We start from the raw sequence: 24,476 nt of genomic DNA on the forward strand, positions 1-24,476 counted from the left end.
CGCCGCCATCAGCATCACGTCGTACCGAGCGGGGTCCAGCCGTCCAGGGCCTCGGCGGACCAGCCTTTTGGTTCGGTGGTTCTTGTAGAGGTTTTGATGTTTTTTTTTTAAAAAGAAAGTTGACAACAGGGTTGGTCCATATTCAGATAAAGATACAACGATATAGGACTTGTTTAGTTGGCAAAAGTTTTGGTTTTCAGCTCCTATAACACTTTTGTTTTTATTTAACAAATATTGTTTAATCATGGAGTAACTAAGCTCAAAAGATTTATCTCGCGATTTACAGTCATATTGTGTAATTAGTTTTTATTTTCATCTATATTTAATATTTCATGCATGCGCCGCAAGATTCGATGTGACGGAAAATCTTGAAACATTTTGAATAGTTTTTGAACTACACAAGGCCATAGTATAACCAGAATTAGCGTGCAAGTACAAACAACATTGAATAATAATGCATGCAGTTACATCCCATAATCAGCAAGCTCAACAACGTCCCATGAATAGGCTGTTCCTCTTATCATCTCTAAATTGCCTTAGTCTATCATACCCACCATGAAAGCAGTTTTTCAATGTATACATGCTGGACATGTGTTATCTGCATCCTTCACATAGCCTATCGAGATATGTGTCATTTAAAACGGTAGGATTTCACACATCCATGAAGCATCTCAAGTCTAGACTTCTCCAACCTACCTCCTAAACAGGCCCCTATTCCAAATCTAGAGACTTGGTCTAAAAAAATCAACTCCAACCCACCCCTTATTTTTAATGCCCTCTCAAATTATAGTTTCAGGTCCTCAAATTCAGCAGCCCCCTATCCCCCTCTCATCCATGCGCCGCTCGCTTCCTCATGGCAGGTGAGCTTCCTCCTCGCCGCGAGTTCTACACCAAGAAGCAGAAGAAGCAGACGACAACGGCGAAGATGAAGCCCCCTGCAGCATCCACCGGCAAGCCACCCAAACCTCCTAGGATGACGATGACGACGGGGAAAAGGGGCCAGGTCCATCCCGCCGTCACCGCCAGGCGCCCCCACCGGCGCGCGGTGAGCAGCTGCGACACGTGCGGCGTGCGCGACGGGTTCCGCCCCGTGGTGTCGGCGGCGGAGGAGCAAGTGCGCAAGGGGTTCGCGGTGGTGAAGTGCTCCTGGGACCCTACGCCGACTTCCGGTCGTCCATGGTGGGGAAGATCGTGGGGCGGCAGTTGTTCGGCCCGCCGGACATGGAGCGCCTGCTGCGCTCCTACCTCTCCCTCAACGCGCCGCGCCACCACCCGGTCATCCTCCAGGCATTCTCCGACAGCTGGGTCGTTGTCCATGGCGGCTAGCCGACGGAACCGGATGAGCGTGTGAAAGATTAGGGAATGGATTTCTTGGACCTAGAAAAATAGGGGTGAGCACCCAAATCAAAAATAGAGGCCTTGATTTGGGTGCTTTGGCTCGAGTTGCTCTTAGTCATTGATGATGCTGGCAACAAAACTGACCCCCTTTTCATTTTACCTGGAGTGATTTTGGGGTAGTTCGATAGCCTGTACTGTGTAGGTGAAACTTATGTCCACCATTCTCTCAGCTCTAAAGTAGCTATAAAGTAGTATGCTGCTTGCAGCGCGGCATCCCGCGTGTTAACAGCAAGCACAAATGCTTTGTCGTCTCGGCGGTCGACCTTGGCCATGACGTAGACCACATCATCGTCATCCAAGCTCAGCATGGGATGGCCTGTATGCAGCTGCTGCAATGGTGGTAGAGAAGTAGCATAGCCCAGCAGCTTAGGCAATGACCCTGAAATGTGTGAAGCATTGATCTTATAGTCCCTCTCCCAACGCCCCTCCCAGCTTGGGTTGGTGACCTTTTAGATCCATGTGGTGACCGTCCGTAACATCCCAAAATTCATATTCAAAAATCACTTGCATTAAAAATTATTTTTAAAATATATTTCAAAAACTATAAATTATTTAAACTCTATATTATCTCCTTCTAATTCTTTTTCATCCATCCAGTTATGTATCTTCCAATATATTCTACACAACATAGCATCAGCATCACTTGTCCGCTGCTCATCTCTCTCGCTCGCTTTGCCTAATATCTAGCAAGGCGCCGGCCCCACCACCATCGCCATAGCAGCGCACCTGTGCTCGGACCCCCTCCCTCGCCGGCTGCGCCCGCTCGCACGCGCACCGCAACATGCGGGTCCCATCTCCTGCCTTTTCCTCGCTCCTCTTTTGTTGTACAAAAAGATAGCAAGTCGCAACGCACAACTGGGCACCATCCATATTTTTCGCGCACAAATTACAGCAAGTACCAGCAAGCTTGCATGCAAAGCATAGCAGTGCACTCGCACAGACGTGGTATATCTCATGCATGCATGCATGCATGCAGGACAAGCATGCACGGTCTATTTGCATGCACTTGCATGAAAAGGCACGGTGATTAGGCACCGTCCATTTGCATGCACCGTGCATGCAAATGAGACATCGTCCTTTTGTATGCAAATTAGGCACCGACCACCTGCAGCATCGTCCTGTCGTCCTGTGTAGCCAAAGCACTACAGTAGCATTTTAATGGCAAAAGTTGAGCACTCTGGTCTATAAAAAGGCACTCTCACGTGCTCTCTCTTTCGGCTCTCAGGGCAGCACGCTCATTCCCTCACTTACTCAGTCACTAAAAAGGAAGACATGTTGTGTTGAGTTCGGCAAGTAGTTACTCTTCTTCTCTTTCTAGGACACCCACCGGCCGATCATCAAAATCAATCTACTCTTGTCTTTTTACTATCCTCTCTTTTTCACCCTTCCCTTGATCCGACAATCAAGAATAATATATACTATTCATCCATTGATCTAAGGATCAAGGACCAACGATCAAAGATGACACCCTAGGCTTGCCGGCTGAACGAGGGCAATCCGGTGACATCTTTGCCTTGATGGGGTCTTTCCTAGGTGAGAGCTTCCATGATTTTACTAGTTTACCTTAATTTTGTATCACGCGAGCATGATAGTTAATCTTTGGTGTTTTGCTTACAAACCTCTCCGCTCTTCACCACAAAAAGTGATATTCTCATTGCGTTCTTCGGTCCGTGATAGCCCAGGTGTACTAGCCCTTGCTGGTGTATGATGCGAGATTAATTCAATATTAACACATCCGTAAAACCTCTCTTCCTCAAAACACGACGATCGAAACAATAGAATAGAACCATGTATGACCACCACCTGCCGCCGCTGCGTGGCGATCGGGCTGTTGCAGAGTTTCTGCTTTCTTGACGACTTTGACGATTCAGCTGAAGGTCATTACCGGTGAAGTCGAACATCTGCGAGTCATGAGTCCGCCCGTCCCGTGGCGGTGCCACGGCGCGGCAGTGATAGGGACGGTGAGTTGGTGACCCTGCCAAAGAAAATCGCCGACCTTTCAACGGGATCCGCCGCGTCCGCGAAAACCAAGACGACATGCGCAGCGCACCGGAGAAACGTCGCACCCGCGCCGTGCGTGACGTGCTTGCTGTCGCTGGCCATGAAAATATTTCTTTTCTTGTCTTAGCGGTCGACATGAACCGTGGAATGCAGTGAGGTGACGCTGACGCAGTTAGCTTTACCCTGAACCTGAGCTCATTGACGAAAAAAAAACCCCCTGCAATCCATCTTTTTAACACCATCTGTTCTTCTTGTTTTCATGTTCAGTTTAGAATCGCTTGACGATGAATAATATCAACTGAGTAAACAGGTTTGCGAGACTTGGGAGTAAGTGATACTGCACTTCGGCAGCCTGACGGTACCCGATTATGGAACTGACATAGACGGGTACTATACGAGTGGTATTTTTTGTGTGGCGCTGTCATACTCGAACCACCGTTGATCACCAGACAAGCAAACCAGGGAGCGACAGTAGACACCGTACCTGTTAGCTGAGACTTCACACGAACGGGATTTGTGACGACGCCCTCCATCATGCACGATTCGGCTATTCTTCGTCTTACCTGGTCTGACATATAAGGCAGCTTGGCTTCGGACCAGAGCATCGGCTTGAGCTGTCCGGCGATGTCGATTAGGAAGAACAGGGAGGACAACTCGTTGGTGATGCTGTACGTGAAGTCGTACACCTCGTCGGCGATGTCCACGTAGGCCGGTTTCAGCAGTCCCCTTGGTCCTCGGATCCATATGTAGATCAGAGCAGTCAGCGCCGACAAGAGCTCCCTGGTTGATCGATGTTGATGAAGGGGTCCATCGATGTTGATGAAGTACGAGCGAGCCGGGGCTCGGATCGACCAGGCTCTTCTGGGAGATGAACTGGAGGCTGAAAATCCTTGCCGCCGGCGAGCTTGGTCCGGCCGATCTTGGCACCGGGGACGGGGAGCCCTACGTCGGTTGGGTAGTCGAAGCCTTGCCGCAGGTATATAGCTGCTGGGTCCTGAAGCAGAAGATAGGATTTCTGTCGTTTGTGGTAGGTGGACAAGGTTGCGAGTTGCCGGTGTTCATGAGCACGACATGGGACACTACTTCTCTCCAAGAAAATACTAGAGCACGGCGTAACCCTTGGTCCTTGCAGGACCTCTGGTGCGCGGTGGTCAAATTTTCACCTCCAATGACCTCTGCTAAGCTTTCAATCAACTGGAGTACTATAGAGTAGATAGAAGAAACACAAATAGCCATCTATTTCTGAACTGGAGGTGAAAATTTCGGTAGAGGGCTGGATACACTACAAGTACATTCCTTATTGTTCAATGAATTTAAATAATAACTATTCTCTCGGTTTAACAGAGTCTCTTCCTCTTGGGGGTGGAAAACAAAAAAAAACACACACACACATCCATAAAGCATTCTTTTTCCATTTGATAGAAAGCTTCCATCCAAGCGTTCTGAGCGCAGAGCTGTAGTGACTGCAGGAGGCGGCTACGTGTTTACGTGGGCTAAGGCCCTGTTTAGTTACTCCCCCAAAATTTTTCATCCATCCCATCGAATCTGGACAAATGCATGGAACATTAAATGTAGATAAAAAAATAAACTAATTACACAGTTGGGTTGAAAATCGCGAGACGAATTTTTTAAGCCTAATTACTCTATGATTAGCCTTAAGTGCTACAGTAACTCACATATACTAATGATAGATTAATTATACTTAATAGATTTGTCTTGCAGTTTCCTGACGAGCTATGTAATTTGTTTTTTTATTAGTTTCTAAAACCTTTCCCGACATTCTTCCGACACATCTGATGTGACACAAGAAAATTTCCTCCACCATCTAAACAGGGCCTAACAGCAGGAGCATGTCGCTGTAGCCGGTAATCCACTAGCCACTGGTCACAGACAGGCCCCTTGGCGGGCCCCGTGAGAACCGACAGTGTGCCTTGCCGCGGCCCGCTTCACTCCCCAAGTCGCCGCGCGCGCGCGCACACACACACCGCACGTTGCTGGCCGGCCGGCCGGCAGCCTTCCGTTCCATGGACATTGCGGCCCGCTGGATCGTCCGCGAAACCGACGTGGTACCCAGGCAGAAAGACCCCCGCAGTCACGCCTTGAAGCCCGCCCTACCGGACCGTGTGTGCGTGCCCGATCACGTCGACGCAACCCCGACGCTGACGCACGCGGCCGGGAATCCGGATCGATTCTGCCGCGGCTGCGGGTAAGGTTAGGCTTTGTTTTTGTTTTGTTTTTTGGGCGTTCAATAATCGTGGTTACATACATACATACATACACACACGCGACGACGACGACGACGACGTTGATTTGGATTCTTTGCGAGAAATAAAAGGGGCGATCGATAGCTCCGTGTTGTGCTGAAGAGGGCCGGGGGGTGGCGAGAGAACTACCAGAGGAGTTGCTTGCTGATGAAACTTTGATGGCGAAGGGCTATGATGGAGTATCCTGCCTGCGGCCTGCAATGATGATTCTTCTTTACCTATCCGTTACAGAATGTTCTACCTATACGTACGGCCGGAGCCCGAAGCGTGACACGTGTCCGCCTTCCTGCCGTGGGGTCCGGTCGGTCCCACCTCTTGCGCCATCGAGTTCGATGTTCACGAGCAAGTTTTCCCATGGACCGGTTAATTTGCATCTGCGCCGGCTCCTTCTTCCCCGGCACCCTTCTTCAGCATAGAGGGACGATTCGTCTGATCTCATAGCAGATCTGTTTTGTTCCCATCTCCTTTGCAATCACCTGCTGGCAATCTGGCATCATCCAAAGGTATTAGAGCAAAACTCCAAGGGGCCGTGTTAGTGCTACACCGCTACTCCCTAGTCCGTACGTATCAAACAGGCAGAGCCTTGGATCACCATATGTGCTTTCTTCTGCGGCGTTATCTTCCACTCGTCCTTCACTGTCGATCCCGGGGCAGGGGCAAAGGGCAAGCAAACTTGTGCCCTACGTACAGTATATCCATCGTACCGCTAGGTTTGTTTGTTGAGACTTTACACTAACGTGACAGCGCCCCTTCCGCATGCATGCACTAGCACTAGTTATATTCCAGTACTAATAACCCGGCCGGAGCCTAATCACCAGCTTGTTGATTCCACTGGCTTATAGGGAATAAAGTTGAGCCGCCATGCATGCATGTCAGTGTTACAGGTTTGTTACATGCGGCAGTGGACGGCCATACAAACATTCGTGTCAGCCGTCAGCTCGAGTTGGAGTCGCGGAGAGAGCTGCACTGCACCTGCACGAGGTGGCTACGTGTTTCGCGCACCGCACAAGCCTTGCAGCCGCAGCCAGTAGCCTGGTGACGGCCAGCCACAGCCACAGCCACCGTGGGCCACAGGCAGCTCTCGGTCTCGGCTCTCGCGTCGCCTGTCGCACCGTGCGGTGCGGGGCCCCGTGTGAGAGCCGGAACGGAACGGAAGGACCTGGTCCCCTCCGGCCCACGTGCTCCAAGGCTGACATCCCGGGCCCGCCGCCACCTGAGAATTCCCAAACGAACCCGGACCACCGGCCGCTTGTTTAAAACTCCGGCACAACGCGGACTCGTGCCTCGTGCGCACGCGCTCGCTCGCTGCCGGCGGGCCCCTGCGTGATCGGCTCGACGTCCTACCGGGCAGCTCCAGTCCGGTGGAAACTCGGGGCCCGCGGAATTACCCGAACTGCCCCCCTGCGGCCTCCGGCCTCCGGCCCGCACGCCCCACCCGTCACGCACGGCCTCGCGATGCCTGCCTCTGCCTGCCTGTTGCCGTAACAAAAACGCTGCGACGCGCGCAGACGACCACACCACCACCACCGTCTCTTTCTACCTCCTCGCTTTCCTCCACCGCCTCGACGTTCCCCGCCGGCGAGCCAACCGCCGCAGCCAGCCCTGCTGCGCCAGGCGCCTGGCGGCGCCCGCTGCCCCTGCTTCTCCCGTTGCGTCGCGTCGCGTCGCCGCAGTGCGCGGAACGGCCCGCGCGCGAGGACCCATGGCGGCGACGGCGGATCCGAGGGCGAAGCCGCCGACCGCGGCGTCGCACCACCTCAAGCCGTGGGCGGCCCCGCCGCCGCCTCGCGCCCACCGCGTGCCTTCTCCCCTCCCGGGCCCCGCAGTAACCGCGGGAGGCGCCGCGCGCGATCGGCGTCGCTCCTCCTCCTCCTCCTCGTCGCACCGACGTGTCGGCGTCGGCGCCGACGCCGGCACCGTGAAGGAGGAGCTGTCGTGTGACGGCCGGATAAAAGATCTCCGCGACAAGCTCATGGGCCACCTCCGCGACGCCGCCGACCGGCTCCATCTGCCGCCCCCGGCCGCGTCGCCGCCTAAGGCGCAGCAGCCCCGGTTGTCGGGACCGGGACCCGAGCCGGCAGCGCCGCCGCTTCCACAGCCTTCGCCGCCCCAGCAACAGCAGGAGGCCACGCCCTCCGCCAGGCCGTGGAACCTGCGTGACCGCAAGTGCCGCCGACCCACGGCACGCGGGGCGGCGGCAGCAGCGGCAGCGGCAGCCGCACTCGACGCGTCGCCCACCGCGTGGGGTGATGTCGCGGGGGCGGCCGAGAAGGCGCGGCGCTCCGTCGTGCCCTACCAAGAGCGCGCGCCGTTCGCGGTGGCGCTGACGGCGGAGGAGGTGGAGGAGGACGTGTACGCGCTGACCGGCGCCCGGCCGCGGCGGCGTCCCCGGAAGCGTCCTCGCGTCGTGCAGCGGCAGCTCGATGTAAGGCCAATTCCCCATACTGCCCCTCGTGCCCCTCCCTTTCCATATTATTATTATCCGCTCGATAAGTACGCTTTTAGCCTCTCTGCTTAGCGAGCACAAATATGATTATTCTAATATACTCTCGCCATGGAATAAACAACCAATTCTTGTTCGGAAGAACACAACACTGCTGCCGCCGATCGATCCAGCTAATCTCACTCTGGCTATTGTCGCGTGCAGTCGCTGTTCCCGGGGCTGTGGCTGACCGAGATCACCGCCGACGCCTACAAGGTCCCCGAAGAGTAGTAGTAGCAAGCAGCAGCTGCTGCAGCCCGCCACGCCGGCGCCACCTGCTCCGGCCGGCTAGTTGTTCACAATTCTACTACCCTTGTCATGAGAAGAGTCGCCAGAAACATGAAGCATAATCTGTCTGTAAGTAGGTCTAGTCGATTTGATGATAGGTGCTTTGTGTCCGATCCGCTCGCCGTGTCCCATCGCTTGTAACACTTTTTTTTCCCTTAAAAAGATCTAAGCAGTGTGTCGTTCCATCGATCCATCTCTCGCTCTCTGCCACTGCCAGTGCGGTTGCATGCTTGTAACCCACTCCGAGATCCTTATCACTCGCTGCGGGCTCTGCAACTCTGTCTCATGATCGCACGGCGCAGGGCAGAACGAATTGTGCTTAAGCTTTTCACGGGACCTTTGCTTGGCATCGCGTTCTTGCCTACGCCGGGACATACATGGAGTGTGCAGCGACGTTTTGGGCTCTGGGAGTGCCCAAAACCCCGTGGTTTTATCCACGTCCACGTGGCTCGGTGTGGTTGTGGCGTGTTTTTCGTCGGGAGATGAGCTACCTTGCGTCCCAACTGTAGATCCCCTCGGCTCGGCCATGGCCCCAAATCAGCGTACTCCTGCCTCTGAAAACCACCTTCTTTGACAGTGTCATGTACTACTAGGATGTTTAAGATTCCAAGATCAAGTACTAGTACCAGGTACCGCATTAGGGCTCAAAATTCATGCAACGCGGCATACGTTGATGGCGCAGGAACTGCTATGCCATGGTACTAGGCACGTACAGCCGCCGTGGAAGCACGAGGCCGCATGATTGGTCAGCTTCACATGGCATGACGCTCCTCGCCCTCCTCGGCTGCCGTCGAGTCGAAACGAGATGTGCCAAACTGCCCAACCCGGCCAGCAGGCGGTACTGGGGTCGGGTTTGGTTTTAACGTCCGTCCCGTGCGCTCGCCGCCGGATCTTCTGTAACCAGAGCTGTACAACCTTTCCATTAAAAGGCGACCCACCTGTACAGTTACGGCGCGCGTAAACCGACGGCACGGCGTTGTCGGGGCCGGATGCCCCGGTCCCGCTCGTCAGCCGTACTAGGAGGAGCCTGAACTTAACTGCTACAGCGACAGGCAAGCCACAGGCCCGCCGGCCGCCGCCAACACTCGTGGGAGCCCGAGGCCCACCTGTAAATGGGAGAGTCTCTCGTGCGTGTTTGCGGTAGATGGGCCAGGGTGGTGGAGCAGAGGAGCACGCCCCCAACGTTTTCTTTTTTAGGTCTTGTTTAGTTATCAAAAATTTTCAATCACAGAGTAACTAGACTCAAAAGATTCATCTCACAAATTATAGGTTATACAATTAGTTTTAATTTTCGTCTATATTTAATGCTCCATACATGCGACCAAAGATTCGATGTGACGGGGAATCTTGAAAATTTTTGCGAACTAAACAAGACCTTAATTATCAGGACCTGTTTGGGTCCTTATATTAAAAATGAATTACTCAAGATTCAAGATTCGATTAAATTCAATTTCTTGTTTGAGTGCACGAGAAATTCTTTTCTAGCTAGCAACTAGCTTCGGCTGTTGTTTGGAGGATTAAAATATGAAATCTCCAAAGAGAACACTCTCACCACATAGACCACAAACATATACTACTTTGCTAGCTACAGATTGCTTCGCTGATTATTCTCGTAGCAATCCAGCTGCTGCATATCCCACTGCTTTATTTGATACAAGCTAGCTTCTCCCTCCCCGAGAATTAGCAACATTTCTGATATTCTATAGTTTGGAATACACGTGTGTATCGACTTCGTGGACGTACAGGTATTAGTACTTGGTTTTACTTTGTAAAACTGGGTGCAACATCAATGTCGTGTCAGCCCAAGCGATCGCTCATTTACTGGGTGCAACATCAATGGGTGCATCATTGGCAGTAGTGTACTACTCTTTTTTTTTGAGAGAACAGTAGTGTACTACTCTTCTTCGATCGCTCATTGGCTTTCATAAATGTCGTTGTACCAAATTACTACTGTCTGATTGAGTTATTCTATGGATAAGTATGGGCTAGTTTACTAGTATTAATCTTTTTAGAACTGAAAAATGTCTACATATCCACTCATATATAGAAGACAATTTCGTGTTTTCATAATATAATGACTACTGTTATATTAGACCTATATATAAGGTAAGCATTAATAGATAGATCATGCACTATTTTCGTGTGGTGAAGGTCAAGTACAGCTCAAGATGCAAGTCATGCTTATGAGTTCACGGTGTGTCGATATACTAGACAACAAGGCGCGGACTAGAATTTCTATACCAGATACCACCATGTTTATGCGCAATTTTAAAATAAGATGGCCTAAGTTCTAGCTCTAAGAGATTAGGGCACCTACAACGTGCTAAAAAAAAGATAACCTTAAGCGATATTTACAATATTATGCTGTCTTTGTATATTGTACTGTGTAACGTAATCATAAAAATAATACGATATTTTTTAGGCTACAAACATTGTGGAGCTGCACCTTAATTAAGGAAAGATGCGCACCATAACCTTATATGTCTTGGCCATAGTGTCCAAAGAAATAATTTCTACATACCTCTTTTGCTCTGTTGTACTTCACAATTGACACATAGAGTTGGCAGTAAAATTATTTTTGATTGATTCAAGCAACAGCTTTTTGTAGACCGTACAATTCTGCAGCTTACTTTCTTCGTTCATCTTGGAATTGGAACGTACGATACGGTTCGGGTGGGCTGAATCACGCGGTGCCTTTTGGTGGACACAAGAAGGCACGTGGTAGTAGTAGTGACACGGTTACGAGCGTAGGATCGCATCGCATGCATCTGTGTGACGCTAGCTCCATTTGGCGCGGGACTACAGCTACAGGGCGACCCATGTGGACTGTGGAGTCGTCGCGTGCGTAGCCGCCGCAACTACCTCCGGATGTGCGAATGCGATTGTAGTGACCTGCAGTGGAGCAGTGCCAGAGTGACCCTAGAAGTAGAACTATCCTGCTGATATGTCGTTGGGCTTTTCTCTTGTGGATCACGCACAAGCGGCGTGAGTGCTGCGTGCAGGACCACCTGAGCACGCGAGTATGCTAGCCGACCAAATGAAACCACGGGTTTAGGCCTTATTTAGTTTCCAAATTTTTTTCATCACATTAAGTATATATATGAAGTATTAAATATAGATAAAAAATAACTAATTGCATAATTTATCTATAATTTATGAGACGAATCTTTTAAACCTAATTAGTTTATAGTTAGATAGTAATTACATTAGTTAAAACTTAAAAATTTTGCGAACTAAGCAATGCCTTAATGAAAGCTTTTCTGCTGCTGTCAGTGTGGAAGTATTCATTGCTCGGGTATCGTGAACGTACTACTTTTATTTCTTTTTTTAGTTAGTTTAAGTTTATATTCAAAATGATAACAAAAAACAGATTGAGAGAGAGTGCACTTCAAAGCTTAATTCGTTTATTTACTAAATCTATCAGTTATTTAATAGTATTTTTTTTATAATAAAACAATAAATAGTACTACTTTTAACCATAACTTACCAGCCGCTGAGGAGGCAAAGGCTGGCTACCATCATTAGCTCTGCCGTCCGTTTGATACTGGCGAGGCGACGACCGACGGTGCCTAGTGTGCCTGACGCTTTCCCGGTCTCGGTCTGCGCCGCGTCATTGTACATACTCCGACGGCCTCTACCGTACGCCGACGGCTGACGAAAATTAACAGCCAGTGCCAGACAATGAAATGATACCACCGAGCGTACGAAACTGTATCTCCTAGCCTAGCCGGCGATACTGTGCGCGCGCGCGCGCGAGCTTCAGGGAGCCACAGGGCCCACAGCAGAGCACACGAAAGACGTGCAAATTGGCCTGAAAAAGAAAAACTGGTGTTTCTTTAACGGCGACTCCGCAGCACGGCATACATTTCCTTCTTTCTAGCGGCAGCCGTGTACGTACTGAGTCAGCCAGTCGTCGCATAAGAATATACTGAGGCTGCTGCTGCACAGTTTGAAAATACACGCCTCTCCTCCTCGCTATAAGTTTTGTATAGATACTATGCTACATACACATCGGCCACGCCATATATATTCATAATAACAAGAAGGGCTATGAACTTCCTTCTGTAGCATTTGTTGTAAGGGTAAGGATTTTTCCACCCACTCACTTCACAGGTGTTCACGAATCAACGCTACGTAGCGCTACATAATTGTGGGCCAAATGAACAGGATACTAATATCCATTTCAGAGACAACACAAGTGGCCGGCTGGGCTAACGGACCGCTAGCTAACTTGTCAAGTCAACCTATGGAATGGAATGGAACAACGTTAGCCGATCGAGGCCTGTAGATATTCTGGTCACAGTCGGGTCAAAGCTTAGTTACGTCTTCCTACAAGCTTGTGCTCCAGTTTATTGCTGGGTCAAACTTTTAACCTATCGGAAATCTTTGGGAGGCTTCTCCCGATCGATCAACAGATTACAGATGCATGGGAAGGAAACGGAGATAGAATTCTTCTCAACTCAGCCCAAGTTTATTTATAGTACTAAAAATTGTTGCTGACGCTAGAGAAGAGTACTCCTAGTTATGTTGGCTGAATCTCCACTCTCCAGCAGTCCAGTAATCAGAGAATTCAGCTGATCAGGTACTGCCTTGAGAGGTCATGACATCTGTCACCTGCAACATGAGACGCTGAGGCTAAGCCTCGTTGGCAGTTGGCACAGCCGACGTGGTAAGGATAGCGCCGTAACGGAGACCAGCGGTAGCTTCCACACGATCCAGTAAAAGCCAGTTTGGAAGGGCTCCAGCCGCTCCCATTCCCAACGGCTCCACTGGGCGCCGGTGGACGGGTGGAGAGGTGGACAAGGGTTGGGGTTGGGGCACAGGGCGACAAGGCGCTGGTGAGGAGGCTCCGGCTCTGGCTACCCGCCGTGAGCGAGCCGAGAGGGCGGCGCGAGTGAGGGATTCGGTGGAGAACGGGTAGAGCGGTCAGAGCGTTTCTAGGGTAGAGCGCTGGCCCGGTGGCGTTTTTGAATTGAATTGAACTTCTTGAAGCGTGAGCGTGAAGCGGATCAGCCGAGCGCTGCGAGTTTAGATCTTTTTTTTATTTTATTTTACTACTGTAACATTTTGTTTGTATATATTTTTGTTGTCAGTTGAAAGTGGGTCTAAATTTTATAAAATATTAGTATTAGCGATTCCCCTTGCTATAAAGATTACAAGTGGACACGAAAGCTATACAGCATGCCCGCGAGAAGTACACTTTTTCTAACGAACCAATTATCTCGGATTGTTTTTTCCCCCTAGCAAATCGTAAACTGCTACACTTACAAAACTGAAATGTCTACGAATGAAATTATGGTAAACTATGCTACACGACTTCTCTTTCTTCCTTCTAGCTACAAGATATTTACAAAAGAGAAACAAAAAAGAACGTACTAATAATAAGCACGAATGTTCCCTCCAACTAGTTTGGCGTAGAGCAATCTGCTGTGTCAGTCTTGATAACACGGGTATTGTAAGACCCACAAGAGCCGCATTTGTGGTATAGCCAATGAAATCGACATCTGCCTTTTCTCTCACAGTCATTGCAAAGTATATCCTGGACGAGCGATGCAATGAAAATTAGTAAATACTCGAGCGGTGGAAACAATGAAAATCGAGAACGAAAGAACTGGGCTACCTGACACCGATCACGGTATTCCTCCGGAAGCTCTTCAGCAGCCAACAAGGCATCAAGCATGCCAAAATACACCTGTAAATAGGAAAATTTTGAATTATAGATTCAATTCAGTATGATCATCAAAATGTCATAAGACTGAGACAATCAGCTTAGTTAATAATCATTACTGTCTGGATATATTTTAAGATATATGAAGTGACTGCTTGAGAAGATTTTAGAAGTCATGCAACAAGACATCCATTATTTATTCCTACCGCAGCATGTACTCACAGACCCACAGAGAATTCCTAAGTTCAAGAAAAGACTAAGAAAGGCATCTGCATTTCACTTCCGATAACTGATGCTACTCAGACTCTCAGAGGCAGTGATGCAAGATGATTGGCAGGTTTGCTACACACAAGTCAAAAAGGAACCGGTAGTTTCCTCTTGGTTTCCCATATAATGTCAACAAACTATTTGTGCTTATTTATAGCTATAACACTTGATCTTCTGAATATGGAAGGAACAAGATGATGCTAAACCAATGAGAATATTCAGTAAGTGAAAGTGATATTCAAGAGCAAAAAGTTCAACAGTGAGAGGACAAGTAATATCACCTCAAGAGTATGGAAATATGAGGATTTGTAGAAAATAACCACACAACATAAATGAAGAAAGAGGGCATTCAATAGTATTATCAACAAATAGAAGGTACAGCTAACTTGCTACTAATATTGAAACACTGAAAAAATTGCCAGTCACTTTCTTCCACTAAAAGGAACTTAACATTTAAAAAAAATGCACCCAAATAATGCACAAAAACAAAATAAATCAATCATGGAACAGAAAACAATATACTTCACTAAGGGGAAACACAAAATAGCCACATCATAAACTTATGCTTACCGCCATATCTCCCAAGGATTTGCAGCAGATAGGACAAGTGTAGTGGCTACAGGTGTATGCCTGGATTGACGATTAATTAATTTGTTAAAAACCATTGCTGACAGGCAGAGAAAAAATTACAAAATTGGATCATGGTGATGCAACAAAAGGAACATACCTGAAAGCAAGCTGAATGCATGAAGTGGCCACAAGGGAGGGCTCTGACTGCGGCACTTGATGTAAACAGGAAGTCACAGCAGATTGGACAATTTGTTTCTAGCCCTTTTTCCCGACATTTGTGCTCAGTTAATTTCATTCCAAGACAGCAGTTGCATTTCATGCAATGGAAGAAATCAACACCAAGACCTTTCCCAAGACGACACAAATTACAAAATGGACAGTGGTACACAGTCCTGGAGAACATCCGAATGTTAGACGAACCATATTGCTTATTTCCAAATCCAGATGTTTATTTTAAAACATGATGTGATAACAAAGAACTATAAGATGGAAGAAAGAATACTTGGAAAGTTGATAGGTTTAAACCCAAATTGGAGAAAGTAGAACAAGAAAATAGCATCTAAGTATTTTAAAAGCAAACATGGTAGTTTTGTATGGTTCAAAGAGAATGTATGAACCTAACAAATCTAAACAAAAATTATCCAACCAGAGAACTATAATACAAGCCAATAGCTAGGTGCAATCTGCAAGAGTGCAACACACCTTGGTTTGGGTATCAGACAAACCAAAACAAAATTTTCTCAAGAACAACAGAGAAATTTTCTCAAGACTTATAACAAAGAAATGGCAATGACAAGAGTAACTAGAAATCCATGCCTCACTTCCACACTCTATTCTTTCTCGTACACTAAAATTTAACACTGAAATTTTTGAAATGTAGGTAGAGAATAGGACACACCACAGACTATCACCTCACTAGGGATTTTTCTTTCAGTGATTTTTTTTGTTACGTCCTTAGATGAACTGAAGTGGTTTTTACTACATTTGGCACTACCACTAAAATTTTGCAAAAGTTTAGTGCGGGTTAGATTGTTCTTGAATGCATAATGCTACATCATTACCATTCATGTTGATTTTAGAAGTGACTTCAGTATTTGTCAGATGACATTCACATTAGAGATTTGCTGTTCACTTGTTACTAAGTTGAAATACTATTTGCTACCATGCAGCATACATAAACAATAAAATAAGTTTCCAGAGCTCCAATTACCACACTATGGATGTTGTTCTCTTGTTACTAAGTTAAAAAACTGCATTACCATGCAGCATAGATAAACAATAGAATAAGTTTCCAGATCTCCGATTAGCAAAATAAAGTGGCACTGACAAACTTGATAGGTTCGAGGTCTGGCAACTACCAATATTGTTGTTTTTCTAAATTTGGATGCAAATATATGGAAAGGAAAATTCTTGTTATTTCAATAAATCACTTCAACAAATACATATCTATTACATGTAAAATAATAAGAAAAAAAATACCGATGCAACTTTTTGTTAATAAATAAGCAGAATAGAACACTGTAGTTCAATACCTCAACAGGGCTGAAGTACACTATCGGACAAAGTTTAAAGTTTCAGTCATGTTGAGGTATATTACCTTTCATCATCGAAAAATTTACAGATGTTACAATAGTACTTTGCCATCGATTGTCTGTCGCAAGATGGGGTTTGGCAGAACGGACCAACAGGTTGAATCTTTAGGCATACCATGCACATCATCTCCTGTGTTGCTTTCCTTGAGATATCAAGTAGAGTTGGTTCATTATACTTTCTGAAATGTGCTGCAAAGGTCTAGCAGATAATGCATACTGACACAAGGACAGTAACAAATTTTGTTTTAAACAGTGTTATGAGGTTCACTAGAGAACTAAAGATAATATATTCAAGATTGGACTAAATTGCAAGCCCATCTGATGATCTGAACACCACAACTACGCATGAATATTAAGTTGAAACCATATATAATGAAGAGCAGCAAACAGGGGTTACATTTTAACTGCAAGCTCTCTATTTCCTACACGTCTTTCATTCTTTTTACCATAGCACACTGATTTGTAGTCTAAACCGAGGTTTAAAGGAAAAGAATCTCAAAGCACAGTACCTACGGCATCAATAAGATAAAAAAAAAGTGATTTACAGGCCATGGAATTTACCTTTCCATCGTATGGTCACTAACTTTATCATGGCAGAATCTGCATGTGAACAGCTTGTTGCAGCATGCAGCAACAAGTTTGCAGTTCCGTTTGTAGTGTTCACAACCATAAATTTGTTTCTCCTGGTCCCGATATGAAGGAGCACATCCAGGTATACTGGCACCATCACTACATTCTTCGGAATTTGGTTCTGGTAACTTTTGCTGAGCAGCTATCCAACGGCTGAAATGCACAATATTATGAATATACATATTTGTAACAAGCAATTCATAGAAACATTCAAATGTCAAACCTTGTCATGAGATTTTGAATTAGATAGGCCTTCCTCCTTGGGTCAAGTGTAGGATCTCGTGAAACCTTTCGCACCTCAGCCTCAAGCTCACTCTGGTTCATTCGAAATATGTCCTTCCAGCCAGGCTTGAACATCTGGTCATTTTGCTCAAGCTTATCTTGTAAATGACTATCTACATAGGGCAAATGAAAGCTCGGTCATGATGAAAGATGTTTGTCAGTGGAACAGAGAACAAGCAAGCATATAACTACTTTCAAACTAAATAAGCATAAAACACAATTTATGAATTTGTTGCTTTAGTATTCTTCATAACATTTTCCTTACTTAAGCATCAATAGTCTTTCCATGCTATAGAAACATCCTATGAACAACCTTGATAAAACATTTCATATAATTCATTCTGGTAAACTGGAGCCATACTATTTCTTGTACCATTGCAGAACAAAATATTAAGAATTGCAAAAAAAAAGGGGGGGGGGAGAGAGAGAGAGAGAGAAAAAAAAATTGGGTTTCGGTCCATCATTTTGCATAATAAAACTAAACACCATACAAATTTCTTGGCAAAAAGGTGGCTATTCTCTATTTTGGATTTTGGCCTCAAGAGGCCAAAAAAATGAAAGAGACTCAAGAGGCCATAATGAGGGCAATAAATTCTGCATTTTGGATGAAATTAAACACCACCATAAAAATTTTGTATTTTGCATTTCATCATTCGAAAGTAGTTGGCATTTTGCATTCTTTGGGGAACTAAACACACCCTAAGTGAACGTGTTTGCCTGGTTTGTGGCTGATATGGTCAAACATTGTTCCTATGACTTTTATAACGTATAAGACGGTACAGAGCTGACCAATTGATGAAAGATTTTATCCAATACATAAAATGTCTAGACAGTGCATAACACTTCCTCCGATTGTAAATATAAATATAAATATAAGTTCATCTAGGTTTGTCCTAAGTCAAACTTTTAAAAAAACTTTGACCATCAATATCCAAAATTCGATATAGATGGACGTTGCTTTCATAATATATAACTCTTTTCGTTTAAGATATTTTTTACAGAAATTGCTAATCAAAGTTAGAATGATTGACATGAATTATGAAAGACCTAGATAGACTTATATAGCTATATTTGTCATCGAAGGAAGTATAAGCATATGAAATTTATACTCACCTGGTTATTCTAACAAACATTATATTGAAGATGGAATGCAAATAGAAAAGTCCTTAAGACATGGAGGAAAAGGAAAAAAAGAAGAAAAAGAAAAAGAAAACAGCCACACAGACCTTCTGGAGAAGAGGATGCCTCTGATGAAGAATCAGATGTTGTTCCAGCTCCCTTCCACCACTCATTTAGCCATTCCCCAAACATCGTATTCTTGGTTGCTTGCTTCCATGTATCGAGCATTTTGTTCTGCTCCTCTTGAGTGAGAGCTGATGTAACCCAGGGTAACATAGATTGGAGAACCTCAGCACCTGTTGAACCAATTATACGACCTACAAGTTTGTCTTGCTCCTCCACAGAAAAATGTTTGTCAAACAACGGCCACAATTCAAGTTCTTCTCTATGGACATGATTAGTCAAGGCAACCCGGATAGACTTGCACATGCCTTGAAGTTTTGTGGCAAGCTCGTTATACTTTCTAGCAAAATCAACATCATTAGATGAATGCAAACAACTTTGCTTTACTTCATTAACTTCATTCTGGGCATGGCCCTGGCTATCATGTAGTTGTGAAAGCTCCAAGAGAACATTAGATATATCTTCAAATAATTGTTCTTCCTGCTTGTGGTCAAGAGTATATGAATGGCTCACATTGTGCAATGTTTCTCTGGATTCCAATGCTGGGAACACAATTTCATCCTCAGCATTGCTGTGAGCCCTGTAAAGACCCCATAACAAACGGAACCTTCCAATGAATTGGCGAAGGCAAGACTCATCGCCATCAATGAGCTTTCCGGATTCAACATCTAAGTACTCTAAATCCTTCCGAATTGCCTTATGAAATTTGAATATTGTGTCAATTGGCCTTGAAATGCCATCCGAACAAGACAATGATGCATCTGTATCCCATGAAAAGAGGCTTGAATATAGTGAAGGAGCGGTAGGATTGTATGATAAAGAGCGAAAGGACTTTGCAGAAGCCAGGGAACCAATACCAAGATTGCTACTCTCTACTCTCAACCCAGGAATACAACAAGGTTTTTTGCTGCATGGACTTGCTTCAATGTCAGCAGTTTGAGAGCAGTAGCTTCCATTAGTACCGGGAAAAGATACTGCATCTTTTCCTCGCTTGCCTGGCCTAGAACCATTTTCAGTTTGTAGCTGCAGAGAAAGATCTGAGTTGTTGCGTGAAGCACATGGACAGAATGATTGACATTTTCCCAGATCATCTGCATTAGCTGACACACATCTCGCTGCACCTGATGTTAAGCATAAATATTCCCCAGACTTGGATTTGTCCCGTCCTTTGCATGCCCAACCAGAGATAAGAGTGACCAGCGCAGTTTCAGATGGTGATGCTGTTTCATGTGTGTCTTTTTTAGAAAATAATAAGGAATTTTGAAGAAATCATTTAAGCTAATGAAATGAATAGATATGACATTACAGCACGATTTAATTTAAGTGAAAGGATAACCTGCCAAGCGTATATTCTGAAGAAATGAAGTTGCCTCCTCATCACTCAGCTTTGACACCAACCATGGTAAAACACGTTCCAACAATTTCAATGGCATAACACACAAACTTTTGTATGAAAGTTCCCTTTGCTTCTCAGGAGAGAAAAGTATCCTAGCTTGAGGAAGCACCTAGGTAAGTTCAATTAAATATGAGGCACTGACCAATAAGGTAATAGGGTGTTTGGTTTGGGGAATCACTCCATTCTAGATGATGTGGTGCATCATGAGTCCATTCCCCAAATTTAATGGAATGACTCCATTCCTCATACTAGTACCAATTATTACTTTGTGAGGAATGAGGTGATGATGGATCAACCCATTCCATTCCACAAACCAAACAAAAAAGTGAAGAGTGAGAAGATGATGGACTAACTCATTCCTCAAACCAAACACCCTATAAATGTTCCAACAGCCAAGCTACCTGACTACTTAGTACTAACCTTGGTTTCTTCATTGCAGAAGTGTTTTTCAATTGTCTCCAATATTTTATCAGCATGTGAACACAGTTTTGAGTAGAAGTCCAAAGCAGTTGATTTGGCTCCTGCTAATTGGATCTGCTGAATTAAACACCTAAAATTGTTAAACCTGCGTTCTTCTTCAGCATGCTCCTGAACAAAGGACAGCTCACTATCGACTGCGGGAAAAACAACCTGATCCTCAGCGATACTGCAGGTCAGAAAATAATGGAAGTCGTGAGACTAAAGATAAGATTCGTTTAACTAGAGGGACACTTTTTTTCCCAAATGCAAACTAGAGGGGCACTATTTTTCCCAAGTGAATGAAGCAAAATTATGTTCTATGGCCCAACAAGTGATGACAAGCACGCAAACAATACCTGCTAGCAATAAATTCCTTAGTGTGCAGTAAAACAACAGCACATAACAAAAGAAACTCCTCTCAAATAAAATGACACCACACTCAAGGAGAATCAGCATGACACATGATACTGCTTGCCCAAGTACATGTAGTCACGTGCTGCATCAGACAGAAAAATAGAAGCCCTGTCTACAAAAAGTAAAATAGCTTAAAGTAATGAACAAAAACATTTATTCCTCATGCAAAACTAAATTGTATGCCAAGGTACTATTTGCTTAATTTTAAGGATAAAGATAATGCAATCAATTTCTATGGTGACCATTGGCCAATTTTGCCCTTGCTACACTGTTATCAAAACAGGAGATCTAGTTAGTTAGGAAAATATTCACACATCCTAATTATAGCACTAAAGGAGGAGCTGCCAACAAAGTAGTAGAATGGAACTGCAATTTAGAAAACGCCATGACAGACAGGCCAGCTAGTTGGTAAAACCAACAGCATATGTTGCAAAAGATTCACTATGTGCTGCTGATGCAAAGAAATGGCAAGGTTAAACATCGACTAACGAATGACACGCTTTTTACTAAACGAAAACATCATAGAGAAAGAGAGAAATAAGGATGAACATTTCAGTGAAGGGCCATCTTTACCATGGCCATAACAACATGTGAATGAGTGAAGATGCAAATCTACACACCTGTGGTAGATGCATACATCTGCAATGAACTGAAGCCTCTCATTGAAGGCTGATATATCAGAAAAATCCCCAGACTGTTGCATTCTCCTTGTCTCCTCTTTTATATCATGTAACTCCATACGGATAGCATTGTGCCAGTACAAAATGTCATCTATAGGATGCCTGCCACCTTGAGGACCATTAGATTCTGCACAGCTTTTACTCCCAAGTTTAGAATCTTGATGTGAACAAGTATGAATCTCCCCTTGGTCTAGGACATCGTCAACACTATGATTTCTTACTGAATTACCAGCAGCAAAGCTCTCTGTCACTTTTCTTGTTGCTTTCCCTTCCATCCATGTGAATACAACCTTCACGAGTTTTAACACCAAAATTTAACAGGATACAAAGCAAGGTTCAAAGAAAAAGTAAGAGGTGTGCTTATAAAAACCTGTTGGAGAAGTTTCTCATCAGGAACTACTTTACATAAGCAGTTACGGATATCTTGGTGCTCATCAGATGTGACAGAAGTTGAAAGCCATGGAAGGAACTCGGCCACCATATTTACAGGAATGTTGCATAAGAATTGCCACACCAAATCAGCTTGTTCTTCACATGAAAATTTCTTTGTAAGCAAGGGAAAGACCTGAAACAAATTTAAATGACCCTTGATCAGACACCAAAAAAAATTATAGAACAGCCAGCAATAGCAAGTTCACTAAACGTTAATTAGGCATTTAGGTGTGCAGGGTTTGGTTACAATTGAGTGGCCGGATGGAAGCTTAAGGATCTAGCATTGGCCATGGGAAATTGGATTTTTTTTTTAACCCCAATACCCTACAAAGAAAATGGATGGCAACCTATAATTTTTTATTTCACAATTCATGCTGATTCTAGGAACTAAATTCATATAGCCAGACTGTTTTATTCATCCAGCATGATATGATAAGACATGACTAATGTGATAAATGAGATTTAAAGGGGTATATGGTAGTATGGTACTGACAACCAACCTGTTCTTCCTCCTTGGACATATGTTGGCTGAGACACGTTTGAATCGCGCCTGTACATGACGCAAGCTCCCTACGAAGACCATCATCATTCTGTATGTCCAATTGTAGGAGATCAAATAACTGACTAAAAAGATCGCTTTCTCCTTTATGCTCTAAGGAATAGGTCCCTGCAACATTCTTTACTCGGATATCAAGTGCCGGAAAGATGACCTGAAATTCAAAAGAAATGAAACCTATAGGCACATTTTCAAAGAAAGATATATCTATTATACGATCAATTTGTAAACTGTTCACATTATTTCCAAAAATGAAGGGCCAATATGTAATGGGTTATAAAATAATATATGACAGTCATGAAGAAAACGGTGCAGCAGTTACAGAACGAAAAGCAGTCTTTTCGCATTTGATCGCAGAACATTTACTTTTGGCGACATTTTAGGAAAAGCTGAAACCAGAACAGTTTTGCTTGTGAGCTAGTGTCCTTGCAACAATAAGTGATAACGAAACCCAAATGTTGCAACCTCCATTATTAGCTACTTCACGAATGGTGGAAACTATGAGATAGGAGATACATGACAAACAAGAAAATCATCGTGTTCAAATCAGAGAAAAAGGATGGTAGTGTTACCATAGAAGCTAGACAAACAAGACAACATACGATGGTATGAATCAAATTTCCCACTGTAGATTCAAGTACACAGAGGTTTTTCCCCCTCATGTTTTCCATAGAGTACGTCTTATTTTGTCACCATTGGAAGGGCAAAGGAGCAAATAATTGTTTGTACTAGCATGGCTAATCAACCAAGAACACAAGCTCAAACTGTCCACCAAACCATCCAACGCCAATTCATCGAAAGCTTCTACACGACCGTATGAACTCATACCCAATTTCAGATCCTAACAATGCTTGCCCGATTCAATCCCGATCCCACCCGGTACACCCAAACCGAAGGCAACAATTCCGCAACCCTAAACCCAAATACCGCCGAAATCCCCCCACGCCCACGCACATCCAAGCCCAAATCCACCACGCGTCGAGTCCCCCGCCCAACAGGAAGCAACAGGGGAAAATGACCAAAAACACACAAAAAAACAGAGCTCCACACGGGGTGGCCAGCATCCGTACCGCGTCCTCGGCGTCGCAGTGGTGTTTGTAGATGTTGAAGAAGAAGCGGCAGCGCTCGGCGAGTGCCGCTACATCGCCGGTGCGCTCGGTGGCCAGGAGCACGGCGGCGCCGTGCAGCGCCTCGAGCTCCGCGCGGATCGCCTTGTGGAAGTAGAGGAATATCAGCACGGGCGTCTCGGTCGCCGAGGTCCCCGCCTCCGCCGGCGTCGGCGACGGGGACCGCGGCATCACCGCCGCGAGCGTCCCCTCGCCTCCGGGCATGGGCGTCGGCGTCGCCATCCCACTGCGGCGGCGGCCACGTCCTCCTCCGTGGGCAAGGACGGCGACTCCGCCACGGCTCTCCCTCGCAGCCCGCGAGCGACCACCAGGGTGTTCTCGACTTGGCCTGGCGTCGCCTGTCGCCTGGTTTCCTCGGCTGGTTTCGGCCCTCAGCCTGTGGAAGAGGGAAGAGGAATGGATTTGGCGTCTCTTTCGCTCGGTGAGCTCTCAAACCTATTATATTTTATTTTATTTTATTATATTATATTATATTATATTATATTATATTATATTATATTTCTTATATATATTTATATATATATATATATAGTTATTTTTCTGCCAAGGATTATTGTTGTAGGTTTCAACTAATTAGAAGCGTTTGGTTAGGTCTAGTTTCCAATAGAAAATACGAATACATATAAACTGAAGCACCGAAGAGGGAAAACCGGGAAAAAAATTGAAACCAACGATGTTATGATACTTGTCCCAATGAAACGAACACCAATTCTCCCCCGCTAGGACTT

The 24,476-nt window shown here is 45.5% G+C and overlaps 2 protein-coding genes and 1 pseudogene across 3 annotated transcripts; 2 read left to right on the forward strand and 1 right to left on the reverse strand.

The window, feature by feature from the left end:
• Window positions 854-1,326, forward strand: LOC8068037 (annotated as a pseudogene).
• Window positions 7,016-8,624, forward strand: LOC8063082 (protein SCARECROW 1). The gene is made up of 2 exons (XM_002456126.2): window positions 7,016-8,088; window positions 8,311-8,624. Exons 1-2 carry the CDS (start codon window positions 7,366-7,368, stop codon window positions 8,374-8,376), a joined length of 789 nt encoding a protein of 262 aa, XP_002456171.1. The 5' UTR covers window positions 7,016-7,365; the 3' UTR covers window positions 8,377-8,624.
• LOC8063083 (zinc finger protein BRUTUS) lies at window positions 13,651-24,159 on the reverse strand. 2 transcript variants are annotated; one of them, XM_002458292.2, is made up of 14 exons: window positions 23,692-24,156; window positions 22,566-22,775; window positions 22,004-22,198; window positions 21,574-21,923; window positions 20,501-20,726; window positions 20,021-20,189; window positions 18,669-19,904; window positions 17,384-17,555; window positions 17,092-17,313; window positions 16,536-16,673; window positions 15,096-15,330; window positions 14,939-14,998; window positions 14,054-14,125; window positions 13,651-13,972 (listed from the first exon to the last, which is right to left on the reverse strand). In XM_002458292.2, exons 1-14 carry the CDS (start codon window positions 23,968-23,970, stop codon window positions 13,838-13,840), a joined length of 3,699 nt encoding a protein of 1,232 aa, XP_002458337.2. In that variant the 5' UTR covers window positions 23,971-24,156; the 3' UTR covers window positions 13,651-13,837. The 2 variants fall into 2 exon arrangements, with proteins under 2 accessions (XP_002458337.2, XP_021311890.1); XM_021456215.1 differs by lacking the exons at window positions 13,651-13,972; window positions 14,054-14,125; window positions 14,939-14,998; window positions 15,096-15,330; window positions 16,536-16,673 and adding an exon at window positions 16,686-16,746 and having other exon boundaries at window positions 23,692-24,159.

The sequence above is a fragment of the Sorghum bicolor genome, chromosome 3 (assembly GCF_000003195.3).
Source record: "Sorghum bicolor cultivar BTx623 chromosome 3, Sorghum_bicolor_NCBIv3, whole genome shotgun sequence".
NCBI classification, from domain to species: domain Eukaryota; kingdom Viridiplantae; phylum Streptophyta; class Magnoliopsida; order Poales; family Poaceae; genus Sorghum; species Sorghum bicolor.